This window comes from Notechis scutatus, chromosome 3 (genome assembly GCF_049901735.1).
Source record: "Notechis scutatus isolate UNSWTSFEM ecotype Mainland chromosome 3, rNotScu1.2, whole genome shotgun sequence".
NCBI classification, from domain to species: Eukaryota; Metazoa; Chordata; class Lepidosauria; order Squamata; family Elapidae; genus Notechis; species Notechis scutatus.
The window spans coordinates 207,519,013-207,532,914 of record NC_142011.1 but is presented as its reverse complement, the minus strand read 5'-3'; the positions used below and the strand labels follow the sequence as shown (position 1 = coordinate 207,532,914).

Below are 13,902 nucleotides of genomic sequence, written 5' to 3'. Positions count from 1 at the left end.
AAAGAGATTTCCAGGTGAAGATTGATTAACATACAGCCCATAATAAGCCAGAGATGACTCTAATTACAAAGAAGCAAGTGTGGATAATAGGCAACGTAGTAGCTGGAGATAGAAGAATTATTGAAAAAAAATAGGGGATAAACACACAAATCCCATCTTCCCCGGTCAGCATGTCCAAAGATTTCTCTCTTTCCAGGGGCGCTCGGATCACAATTCCCATCTTCAAATAAACATACCTTCAAATAAAGCTGGAGTAAACATGGAAAGATAGTTGTAGTAGAGCCAACTAGTGGTCAGAACACTTGGTGCCATCTCAGAAAAATCTGGAAAATTACCAGGAGCACAACAGGAACAGATAGTATCCCAGATCATCAAGCACAAAAAGTTGTGTCACTTGGAACAACAAATATATTACAACAACATCTTTAACTCCCTTGGATCCTTGGGAAATATATCTATTGATCAAAAATATCAAACACAATCAGAATTATCAGATGGTTCATTGTGTAAATAGATGTTGGGGTTGATAAATATGGTGATGGCATTAGAAAAAAGAAGGGATCATTTGTGAACAGTGTAGAAATCTTAACCAAGGCTGTGGCATAAGAGTGACCAGGGAACAAAGAGAGAAGGCGTGTCTCTTTGATTCTGAATCATCTAATCCCTTCAGCCTGAAAACCAACTTCTTTTCACCGTATAGTAGTTTTCTATCAGGAGGGGAATTGATTTGCAAGGGAGAAGAACAAGATAGGGGCTGTTGAATCAGAAGGTGGACTGGCAGCAAACTGCAAACTAAGATGGTGAAGATCTGTGGAAGAGGCATGGTGATGGTGGTAACCATTTTCCTGACAACTATTTTGTTCGTGGAGTTCGGTAAGAATATTTTATTTAAATCAATCCCCCTCTTTTTTCTAATTAGGACGAAGAAATACGAGACTGCCTTCTATGGCATTTGTAGCACCACTGGAAAGAAAAACAAGACACGCCACTCATGTTCTCCTCTGTGAAAACCTTTCAGAGGTTTAGTTGGCAAAGTCACAGAGAAGAGCCATAAGCCGCACCAAAAGAACATCGAACAATAAGATTGGAAGAGACCTTAGAGATCTTTTAATCCAACCTCCCAAGTCTGAGGCAAAAGAACCTATATCATTCTGGACAAATGGCTGTCCAGTTTCTTCTTGAAAACCTCCAGTTAGGTGACCTCTGAGGTAGAGGGAGCATTTTTCCCAAAGGAAGGGATTCTTTACCAAACTTGGTTCCCACGAATTGTGTTAGGACACAAAGGGAACTTGTGTTGGTAACTTCAATTGCCAGATTGTACATTCCTTTTGATTGAAAGCATAGGAGGAGGCAATATTTCACCATTTCTCCACCCAGATGGAAAACATTGCGGACATAGCTCAAATTGAAATAACTTTGACAGGCTTGCAACATGTCACCTTTGATTCTCCAAGTGCCTTGATCTAGAAGATGGAGAGATATTCCAGATAAGGCATTCAGGGAAAGCCTTATTTGTTTCCTAGCATCCTCTTGTCAGGGTTCTTATCAGGTCAGCTTCACGGTTGACACTTCCCATCTCCTCAAGCTTGCTAGATAAAGGGTTGAAGATCTGGAGACTTTGAAGCAACCACCTAGCATTCAAGGTGCTTTGAATGCTAGGAATTGTAACCAAGAAAATGGAGAGATTTTTTCATCTAAAATTACTCTTCTTACTCACTGAACATAAATAACATAGAATAATAAGAGTTGGAAGTGACCCGGGAGGTCTTCTAGTCCACCCCCCTGCCCAAAGCTGTTCCATTGGTTGATTGCTTTCCCCATTAGGAAATGTCTCCGTACCTATAGTTGTAGGTTTTCTTTTCTTCCTCCTATCCTCACTTGTCTTTCCCCTTTTCCTCCCCACTGTGTCCTACCATTTGTTTTTATATTTTTGTATTTTCTTCTACAATAAAATGTTTAAATCCATAACTCAACAGCCACTAAACCTAAGTGCTGTAAATCAAGAACTACCTTCCATTTTTACTTTCTAATTGCCTAATAATCCCTCGATTAAAATCTTTTCTTAAGAAACTCCCAAGTTAAATCATTCTGAATGCTAATTTTCTGGACCTATTGTATATTACCGTGTTTCTCACAAAATAAGGCCGGGCCTTATTTTTCTTTGAGTCCCGGAAAAACGGCTAGGACGCTTTTTGGGGGTGAATTAATTCCCCCCCCACGCATCAATGTTGTCTCCAACAACAGCGTCTGAATCGCTTCCGCTTTTCCCCTGTCCCTGTAATAACAGGAAAAAAAAGATTTTGAGGTACCTGGGAGCGCCGCGCGCTGCGTTTTGGTTTAATCCCTAGCGGCTGGGTGGGCGTGAGAAGAGCCGAGTGAGCATCCCTGCTGCTGTTACCCTTGGTGCTCCAGCCTCGGGCTCTGCAAGTTTGCAAAAGTCCCGGTGCGCAGCCCATTCCTGCATTCCAAGTGCCCAGGCTGAGCTGCAGCTGTCCCTCTCTCGCCAGCACCATCTCCAATAACAGCGGCAGCAGCGGCGGAAACTGTGGAAGTTATGGAGGCAGCTCCCCCACCCAAGAAGCAGCTGAAACGCTTCCATGGTTCCTGCCGCTGCTGCCACTGTTATTGGAGACGGTGCTGGTGAGAGAGGGACAGTTGCAGCTCGGCTGCTTGGAATGCAGGAACGGGCTGTGCACTGGGACTTTTGCAAACTTGCAGAGCCCGAGGCTGGAGCACCAAGGGTAGCAGCAGCAGAGACGCTCGCTCGGCTCTTCTCACGCCCACCCAGCCGCTCAGGATTAAACCAAAACGCAGTGCGCGGCGCTCCCAGGTACCTCAAAATGTTTTTTTTTCCTGTTGTTACAGGGACGGGGGAAAAGCGGGAGCAACTCAGACGCTGTTGTTGGAGACGGCGCTGGCGAGAGAGGCGCCAGCACTGGTGGGAACCATGGAAGCTACGGAGGCCTGAGAAGCAGCTGAAACGCTGCCGGACATCCACGCCAACGCCGCCCGCCTGCTGACCTGGGTAAGGGAGGGGTAAGGGAGCCATCCGTGCTCCACCATGGTGTTAGGAGCGGCTGATGGTGAGGCGTAGCTGCCCGCGGGGCACTCCTAATGGCAAGTTCCCCCCTGCCGCCCCTCCCAATTTCGCATGTTTTAAACTGGGCCTAAATTTGGGGAGAGGGGCTTAATTTCATTTTATGCCTAGAAAACATGCTGGGTTTTCCTATTGAGGGCGGGCGTATTGTTGAAGAAACATGGTATATAAGTGTACCTCTAAAGAACCATTGCATTTTTAAAGTGAGTTCAACAAAACAGCACAGTTGACACAGCAGCTAATCACGAAAGAATGGACTAAGAAAGAGGAAGATCAGATTGCATGAAATAACCCCAACAGGACAAAGGAAAGTCGCAAAAAAAAATGTTTGTTTCGTATCACGTGCAAAAAAGACTAATCTCAACACAAAAGTTTTATCAGCATGGAATTTGCAGGATCTTGTGGCTCAGTTGTGGTCAAGTGAAGGATTTGCTACCACTTTATACTACCTCTGTAAGAAACATTTGTAATATTGCATTCAGTTTTATTAACTAATTTATTTATTTACTTGTCAAGAAAGTATTAGATAACAGGTATAAGCATAAGCATGGTTATGAGTGCATGAAATGGATACGAATAAGAAAAAAAGAAACAATAGGACAGGGACAGTAGGCACGATTGGTGCGCTTATGCACGCCCCCTACAGACCTCTTAGGAAAGGGGTAAGGTCAATAGTAGACAGTCTAAGCTTAAAGTTTTTGGGGTTTTGGGAAGAAACCACAGAGTCAGGTAGAGTATTCCAGACATTGACCACTCTGTTGCTGAAGTCGTATTTCCTGCAACCAAGTTTGGTGTGATTTACCTTGAGTTTGTATCTATTGTGTTCTTTTGTATTATTGTGGTTGAAGCTGAAGTATTCATAGGTATATAGGTAGGACATTGCAGTAGATAATTTCATGTACTAACTGCACTTAGGTCGGACCGAAGGCGATGTAGTTCTAGGTTGTCTAGGTCTAAAATTTCAAGTCTGGTGGCATGAGGTATTCTGCTATTTTGTATTTTGTGTGTGTGTGTGTATTTTGTATTTTGGTCATCACAATACAAAAAGAGATGCTGAGACTCTAAAAAGAGCACAGAGAAAATCAACAAGATTGATTAGGGGACTGGAGGCTCATACATATGATGAAGGGTTACATGAATTGGATAGGATTGTCTAACAAAAACAAGGATTAAGGTCTTCCAATATTCGAGGGGCTGTCACAGAAAAAAGGAGGTCCATTTATCCCCCAAAGTCTGAAATAGTATAGGGTCTCCTGCCTGAGTAGGGGGTTGGACTAGAAGACCTCCAACACTTTTGTTTTGCATTCTCTCTAAGAACCAAAGAATATTAAATGGACTGTAATCCAGTTGCAGTTCTTTCTCCTTGTTTAATAGTTCTAGATATTTATATATGGTTCTTTTTCCACGACAGCCCAATCTCTGAAATGTTTTTCATGCCGGGAGCCCACAAGACCTGAGAAATGCATGGCGGTGATGAATTGCATGCCAGACCAAACCACGTGTATGACGACAATGCATTCTATTGAAGAAGGTGAGGTTGAAGGACAAAGTTGATCTAAGATGCTCAAGGTCAAGGTCAGATGAAGGAGACTTTCCCTTCTCTTCCTCCTCACTCCTCATTCTATGAAAAAGGGATTAAAAATGCATGTTTCTGGATCACCTTCACATAATGTCACAGCCTGGATATGACAAAGTGTGCAGGTCTTTTGAACATTGACAATGACATATAGATAACAGGTGGCTACTAAACAGGGAGATAGCAATAGCAATAGCACTTAGACTTATATACTGCTTTATAGTGCTTTACAGCCCTCTCTAAGCAGTTTAGAGTCTCCCTCTTACCCCCAACAATTTGGATCTTCATTTTACCCACTTCGGAAGGATAGAAGGCTGAGTCAACCTTGAGCCTGGTGGAATTTGAACTGCCGAATTGTAGGCAGCTGGCTGCAGCAGAATTAGCTTGCAGTACTGCACTCTAACCACTGCACCACAGATCCTGTTGAATTGTCTGTGGAGAGTCTCAGTCATCTAGGTCATGATTGTCCCAAAGATGCTTCACCCCTCATGGCATATGCAGTACAATGCAGCGAGACATGTGCAGATCTGTAAGTTAGGGAAACAAAACAACCACTTCACAAACGCGTGGCACAACATAGGAGAACAAACCCATCAGGACAAGATTCAGCAGTCCATCTGCATTTAAAAGACAAAGGCCATTCCTTTGAAGGCAGCAAAGCCCACATTTTGGACAGAGAGGACCTCTAGTTTGAAAGAGGAGTCAAAGAGGCCGTCTATGTCCAAACTGAACAGCCCTCCCTCAACAGAAGGGGAGGCATATGACATCAACTACCTCCAGTCTACAACAGAGTCTTTTCAGCAGTCCCAAGAAGGCTCCAAGTCCATTTGCACCACTCAGGTGGCCCTGAGAACACAGAGAAACCAGACTGTCACAATTCCTGAAAGCCAGTCCAAATTCTGCATGGATTTGGTTGTGTGGAACTATTGGTAACCTTAAGGGATACCTGGATGGATATGCATAATTTTAAGCCTCTGGTTCATTAGATTTCCCCAATTTGAATATCCATCAGAGAAGATGTCCTACAGTTCTCATCCTTCCGAGGTGGCCCAGATATTTTATTTATTTATTTATTTATTTATCTATCTATCTATCTATCTATCTATCTATCTATCTATCTATCTATCTATCTATCTATTCACTTATTTATTCATTCATTCATTCATTTATTCATTCATTTATTTATTTATTATGTTTGTCAAGCATGTATGAGAAAACAAGCATAAGTATGAACCTAACATATAAACACATAAGTATAAATGGTATAAGTATACGCATAATAAATGCGTACAAATAAATGGGAACAGTAGGACAGGGATGGTAGGCAAGCTGGTGTGGTTATGCACCCCCCCCTTACAGACCTCCTAGGAATGGAGTGAGGTCCACAGTAGACAATTTAAGGTTAAAGTTTTGGGGGGGTTTGAGGATGAAACAACAGAGTCAGGGAGTGAGTTCCAGGCATTGATCATTCCTTTGCTGAAGTCGTATTTTCTGCAATCAAGTTTGGAGCGGTTTCAGTTTGTATCTATTGTATAGCCACGTGTTCTTGTGGTTGAAGCCAAAGTAGTCGTTAACAGGTAGGACATGGAAGCGGACAATTTTGTGTACTAAGCTTAGGTCAGACCGTCGGCGGCATAGTTCTAAGTTGTCCAGGTCCAAAATTTCAAGGTATTCTATTGCTGAGCTGAGGAGTGGCATGCTCTTCTTGTGTATTAGGACAGCTTGGAAGACACGGGGTCAATTCTAGCATGATACATGAGTCTCTGTGTGCCATAAATTATCTGAATTATTTTTTTTTTCTGGTTGTTTGGCAGTCTACCCTTTTGTGGGCGAATCCACCGTCACTCGGTCTTGTTCTCTGGCCTGCAACCTCTCCGAGATAGATGCAATCGGTTCCACGCGCCTGATCATCTGTTGCCACACTGACCTCTGCAACCACGATGGGGCCTCCTGGCTAGAGATCAGCTACACCATGTTGGGGGGACTGCTGGTTTCTTTCTTCCTCTTCCTCCGTTGAGACTCAATCTCTCCAGAATTTGGCGACTTTACTTCCTTAGAACGATGGGCCGCCCTCTCTTCATATTCCCGGATTCCTCTTTGTCTCAAATAAAAAATAAAAAATAAAAAATGGGAACTGAAACTTTGGTCTGGAACTTACTGCAAAAATGGATGGAAGAGGCTATTTATAGCTCAGGGCTGAACTGTGCAGTCCTTGGGGTCTCTCTGAACTTGTTTTCCTGAAGACATTTTAATCAGGGGTGGGCTTCAAAATTTTTTAGCAACCGGTTCTCTTTCTGGTTGCTGGGTGGGTGTGGCCTAGTCAGCCTCCTGCACCAGGGTGAAGGGGTGGGGGGCGTTTTTGCTCTCCCCATGATCCGGAGGTTTTTCTCAAGCGTCCAGGAGGGCAAAAAATGGCTCCCCAGGTTCCGGAGGCTGTCTGGAAGCTGGAAACGGGCCCATTTCCAAACTTCTGGGAGGTCCGCTTTTTGCCCTCCCCGAGCCTTCATATGTACCCTACACTTACCTGCATCCAAAATGGGCCACGTGGGGACTCCTGGGAGTGGAGGGTGGGCAGGGCCAGGCAGGATTGGGATTCGGGGGTTCTCCAAACTGTACAGAATCTTAGCTAGGGGCTCTCCTGAACCCTTGCGAACTCCTAACAGCCCACCCTCCCCAATTTTAAAGCACAACTGGGTAACATCATCAGTGCTAGAAGAGAGTGGGGTTCGTGGAGTGGAGGAGGGGGTGGAGCAAGAGGATAAGGGAGGAGGAGGAGGACTATGGTGTCCTTGGTGTTCTCTGAGCTTGGATGTTTTCTTGAAAATGTTTCATGAGCCAACTAGGTAACCTCATCAGTGTTAGAAGGGAGTGGGGTTTGTGGAGTGGAAGGAGAGAGGGAGGAGGAGAATTGTGGGGTCCTTGGTGCTCTCTGAGATTGGTTGTTTTCTTGGAAATGTTTCATGAGCCAACTAGGTAACATTATCAATGCTAGAAGGGTTTGTGGAGAGGAGGAGGAGGAGGAGGAGGAGGAATCCTTGGTGCTTTCTGACCCTGTTTGTTTTCTTGCAGACATTTCTTTACCCAACTAGGTAACATCATCAGTGCTGGAAGGGAGTGGGGTTTGCTTTCATTTACTGCAAAAATGTTGGAAAATGAATGTGGCGGTTGGTCAGGTTAGTTCTAATCCTACATGCAGGAACTGGGCTTGGCTTGGTTGCAGGAACTGGGCTTGGCTAGTCTAGTAAAGAGAAGGACCAGGGGAGACATGATAGTGGTCTTCCAATATTTGAGGGGCTGCCACAGGGAGGAGGAAGGGGTCAAGCTATTTTCTAAAGCGCCTGTAGGCCAGACAAGGAATAATGGATGGAAACTGAACAAGGAGAGATTCAACTTGGAAATAAGGAGAAACTTTCTGACAGTGAGAACAGTCAACCAATGGAACAGCTTGCCCTCGGAAGTTATGGGAGCACTATCACTTGAGACTTTCAAGAAGAGATTGGACTGCCATTTGTCAGAAATGGTGTAGGGTCTCCCGCTTGGGCGGGGGGTTGGACTAGATGACCTACAAGGTCCCTTCCAAATCTGATTATCTGGTATCTGTTATGCACTTCCAGACAATCCTTAGATCCAGGTCAATGCAAGCTTACATGGCCCACAGTTCAGCTAGGAAATATATACCCTGATGTTTGGTAATTAAACTTTAGCAAATGACAAGACCGTTAAAGGGCAAAAATGGGACGACACACAAGTGAAAAACAAGCCAAGCTAGAGACATAAACAACTGACAAGAATTCACATTTATATCTGCTGTATTCCAAAAGATACAGGAATTATTTCTTCCTGTTTAGGACTCCATTTATTTGAAATGGGCAGAAAAGCATATAGTAGGCTTAGTGCATCTATAGCTTTGAAAGAATGCCCATTTAGAAAGCATCACTGTTCTGTTCTGTTTTGAATTTATCTCCATTTGTGTTTTTAAAAGATGAATTTTAATGTGATTTTGTGCTGAGCTGTTGGTTTTGGTTAATTGTGCAAGGCACATTTGATATCTGCCCTGTAAATCAATTTCCCACAAACTATGGATTATGGCAAATCTATCCAACGCTGATTGTAATAAAGTATTTCTTAACCTCAGCAACTTTAAGATGAGTGGACTTTCCCTCCCAGAATTACCTAACTGGCATGCTGGCTAGGGTTGGGAGTTGAAGTTCATCCATCTTAAAATTGTTCAAGGTTCAGGAACATGGTTGTAATCTAATCCAGATATAACCCAAATCCAAGGATTTTATGTTCAATAGCTACATGAATTGCGGTGGTGCAGTGGTTAGAGTGCAGTACTGCAGACTACTCCTGCTGACTGCCGGCTGACTGCAATTTTGGCAGTTCAAATCTCACCAGGCTCAAGGTTGACTCAGCCTTCCATCCTTCCAAGGTGGGTAAAATGAGGACCTAAATTGTTGGGGGACGACTCTGTACGCTGCTTAGAGAGGGCTGTAATGTGCTGTGTGAAGCAGTATATAAGTCTAAGTGCTATTGCTACATATAATCAACCATGATGGTTACCTACATTTCATATTAATCTTAATTCATGTTTCCATGCACAACCAATTAAAATTATAAATGGTTTTACATCCCTAAGTTACAAGGGCACTGCAAAAAGTGGGGGAAAAAATGTTTTTCACACTTACTGCAGCATCCCCACGGTGAACAAAATTGAAACACTTGGAAACTGGCATGTATTTATGACAATTGCAATATCCCAGGGTCCTTGCAATCTTCAGACAAGCAAATTCAATCAATCAAGAGAGGTTGGAGGTCTTCTAATCCAGCCCCTGCTCAAGCAGGAGACTCTATACCCGTGATGGCGAACCTAGGGCACAGGTGGCACACAGAGGCATTTGTGCGGACACGCAAGCCCCAGTCAAACTTACCTTCACGGGACATGCGTGCCCCTCCCAGATGATTTTTGGCCCGTTTGAGGCTGTTTTCACCCTCCCGGAGGCTCCCAGCTGAAAAAAATGGCCTTCTGAAAATACCGGAAGTGCCAAAACAGGCCTGTTTTTCAGCATCCCGAGGCTGCAGAGGCTTCCTTTGAGCCTCCGGGAGGGCAAAAACGGCCTCAAACGGGCCAAAAATCGGCTGGGAGCCACGCAGAAGCACAGTGCAGATAAAAAGACGGGGGGCATTGCATTGTGGGTGCCAGCATGCACATGCTTTCGGCATACCACAACAAAAAGGTTCGCCATCACTGCCCTATACCATTTCAGACCAGTCACAATCCAGTCTCTTCTTGGAAATGTTCAGTGATGGGGCACCCGCAACTTCTGAAGGCAACTTGTTCCACTAATTAATTAACAGAATAACAGAGTTGAAAGGGACTTTGTAGGTCATCTAGTCCAACCCCGCCCCCCCACCCCACCCAAGCAGACCATACACCATTTTGACAGATAGCAGTCCAGTCTCTTCTTGAAAGCCTCCAGTGATGGAGCACCCACAACTTCTGAAGGCAAAGCCGTTCCACTGATTAATTGTTTTCACTGTTAGGACATTTTTCCGTAGTTCTAAGTTGCTTCTCTCCTTGATTAGTTTCCATCTATTGTTTCTTGTCCTGCCTTCTGGTGCTTTGGAGAATAAGTTGACCCCCTCTTCTTTGTGGCAGCCGCTCAAATGCTGGAAGACTGCTATCATGTCCCCCCTAATCCTCCTTTTCCTTAGACAATTCAGTGGGGAAGCCATTTTTGCTTAACAATCATGTTACTAAAGAGAGGTCATAAAATAGGGGAAAATTCACGTAACAACTGCCTCACTTAGCAACAGAAATTTGGGTTTCAACTGTGGTTCTAACTCGAGGACCTACCTGAATTCCGAGTTGGCTGTATTGTACTATATGCTTTTAGCAAAGATAACTCGCATGACTTCTTGTGTTTTATACCTTCAAAGTGGGGACATCTAGGTATTTTAATAGCTTAATTGAATTCCATCTGCTTTTCTTTGAACCTTCTGCCTTTATCAGATTATTCTTTTTCAATCGAATGTTGAAAGCAATAGTTTCATTGCAATTATATACAGATTTTGCAAGGCACTTCTTAAAGCCTTCCTAATTAATGTAATTAATATTCCTCCTTATTTATGTACCTTCGGCATATTACCAAGAAGCTGCCTTGAATAGGATTGTGTAAGAATTCTTCTGATTGAATTGCCCACGATGCTTCAGGCCTGCTGAATGGCTTTTGCCTTCAAGAGGAACAGCAGCTGAACGATTTCTCAACAGCAGCTAACTTTGACAGCGTGTCATCAAGTTGGGGTTCTCTCTTAGTGAACCACATAGATGGGCCTTCTCCAAGATGATCTGTCCCTAATTTAAATATGAGCCAGCTGTGTGAGGCACCTGCCCCCCCCAAAAAGCCAACAAAGTCCTAGGTTGAATTAACAGAGGGATAGAATCAAGAATGTGTGAAGTGTTAGTATCACTTTATAATGCCTTGGTAAGGCCACACTTGGAATAATGGATGGAAATTGCACAAGTTTGTTAAAAATAGTTCATGCCAAACCAATCTTATTTCATTCTTCAACATAGTGACTAAATTAGTGACTAAATCAGAGAAATACGGTGGACATAATCTTCATAGACTTCAGCAAGACATTCGACAAAGTAGACCATAACCTACTTCATGGTAAGCTAGAAAAAAGTGGGATAAATAGCATCATCACTGTAGATTCACAACTGGCTGACAAACTGTACTCAACAAGTAGTCCTTAATGATACTACATCTACATGTACTCAACGAGTAGTCGTTAATGGGTCTAAGTCTACATGGAGGGAAGTAAGCAGTGGGGGACCACAAGGTTCTGTCCTAGGCCCAGTACTATTCAATATCTTCATAAATGACTTAGATGAGGGAATAGAAGGAGAACTTACCAAATGTTCAGATGATACTAAACTGGCAGGAATAGCCAACAGTCTAGAACAAGGGTCTTCAAACTTGGCATGTTTAAGATTTGTGGATTTCAACTCCCAGAATTCCTGAGCTAACATGACTGGAGGAGGAATTCTGGGAGTTGAAGTCCACAAGTCTTAAAGCTGCCAAGTTTGAAGACCCCTGCCCTAGAAGATAAGCTCAAGGTCCAGATGGATTGGGGGAGACTTGAACACTGGGCCCTATCTACCAAAATGAAATTCAATGCAGAGAAAAGTAAAGTCCTACACTTTGGCAAGAAAAACCAAAAGTACACATATAGACTGGGTGAAACCAGGCTCAATAGCAGTAACTGTGAGAGGGATCTTGGAATCTTAGTGGACAACCAGCTAAATATGAGCCAGCAGTGTGCAGCAGCCGCCAAAAAAGCTAATGAAATCCTAAATTGTATTAACAGAGGGATGCAATCAAGATCAAGGGAAGTACTAATACCATTCTATAAAGCCTTAGTAAGACCACACCTAGAGTATTGCATCCAGTTTTGTTCACCACATTATAAAAAAAAAAAGATGTTGAGACTCTAGAAAAAGTACAGAGAAGAGTAACCAGGATGATTAGGGGACTGGAGGCTAAAACATACAATGAACGGTTGCAGGAACTGGGCTTGGGTAGTCTAGTAAAGAGAAGGACCAGGGGAGACATGATAGTGGTCTTCCAATATTTGAGGGGCTGCCACAGGGAGGAAGGGGTCAAGCTATTTTCTAAAGCACCTGTAGGCCAGACAAGGAATAATGGATGGAAACTGAACAAGGAGAGATTTAACCTGGAAATAAGGAGAAACTTTCTGACAGTTAGAACAATGAACAACTTGCCCTTGGAAGTTGTGGGAGCACCATCACTTGAGACTTTCAAGAAGAGATTGGACTGCCATTTGTCAGAAATGGTATAGGGTCTCCCACTTGGGCGGAGGGTTGGACTAGATGACATACAAGGTCCCTTCCAACTCTGATTATCTGTTATCTGTTACTGCATCCAATTTCTTTCCTTCCAGGGGTGCTTGAATCACAATTCCCATCTTCAAAGTGTTGCAGAAAATCTTGCTTCCAAATCAGGACACAAGACCATGAAAGGTTGGAGAATACAGGTTTTTATTTGTGCACAAGGTTCAGAGCATTAGCATGACAAGTTCTGAACCCCCTCCTCTTCCTGAGGCTTCACTTTTATACATAGCATGACCTCAGACTATGACGGGGCGTTACTTGTATTACATTTTTACCAAAAAAGGAGAATAACATATATCTTTCTATTAAGGAAACATAGAGGAAGTGAGAGGTACATTTTTTATTACTCCGTTATCTTACACCATCTGTTATTTTCCATGTCCACCCTTGTTTACAGTATCGTGGTTATTTCCAGTTCCCTACTTCAGCAATTTCGTGGTTTTACACAATATTTTTATAAGAAGCAAAGCTTGGGGTCAGGGGATTTCTGGTAAGTGTATACTTTGTTTGTGACCTTACAGACTGCTTCAAAAGAAACATACCTTCAAATAAAGCTGGAGTAAACATGGAAAGATAGTTGTAGTAGAGCCAACTAATGGTCAGAACACTTGGTGCCATCTCAGAAAAATCTGGAAAATTACCAGGAGCACAACAGGAACAGATAGTATCCCAGATCATCAAGCACAAAAAGTTGTGTCACTTGGAACAACAAATATATTACAACAACATCTTTAACTCCCTTGGATCCTTGGGAAATATATCTATTGATCAAAAATACCAAGCACATTCAGAATGATCAGATGGTTCATTGTGTAAATAGATGTTGGGGTTGATAAATATGGTGATGGCATTAGAAAAAAAGAAGGGATCATTTGTGAACAGTGTAGAAATCTTAACCAAGGCTGTGGCATAAGAGTGACCAGGGAACAAAGAGAGAAGGCGTGTCTCTTTGATTCTGAATCATCTAATCCCTTCAGCCTGAAAACCAACTTCTTTTCACCGTATAGTAGTTTTCTATCAGGAGGGGAATTGATTTGCAAGGGAGAAGAACAAGATAGGGGCTGTTGAGTCAGAAGGTGAACTGGCAGCAAACTGCAAACTAAGATGGTGAAGATGAGGCACATGCGGGAGACACGTGTGCATGCCCAGGGGCAGGGGGAGCATGGATGGGTCACGCATGCATGCATGGGGGGGGAGGAGCACGGGGGGGGGTCATGCGTGCATTGCATTATGGGTGCAGGCACTTTCGGCACGTGATGACAGAAAGGTTAGCCATCACTGCAATATACCATAGGTCAATTGAAGTCCGGT

General features: G+C 43.4%; 1 protein-coding gene across 1 annotated transcript; it reads left to right on the top strand.

Moving 5' to 3' along the window:
- Positions 1-510: 510 nt before the first annotated feature.
- LOC113427468 (ly6/PLAUR domain-containing protein 2-like) lies at positions 511-6,813 on the top strand. The gene is made up of 3 exons (XM_026689983.2): positions 511-873; positions 4,509-4,628; positions 6,488-6,813. Exons 1-3 carry the CDS (start codon positions 798-800, stop codon positions 6,688-6,690), a joined length of 399 nt encoding a protein of 132 aa, XP_026545768.1. The 5' UTR covers positions 511-797; the 3' UTR covers positions 6,691-6,813.
- Positions 6,814-13,902: the final 7,089 nt, after the last annotated feature.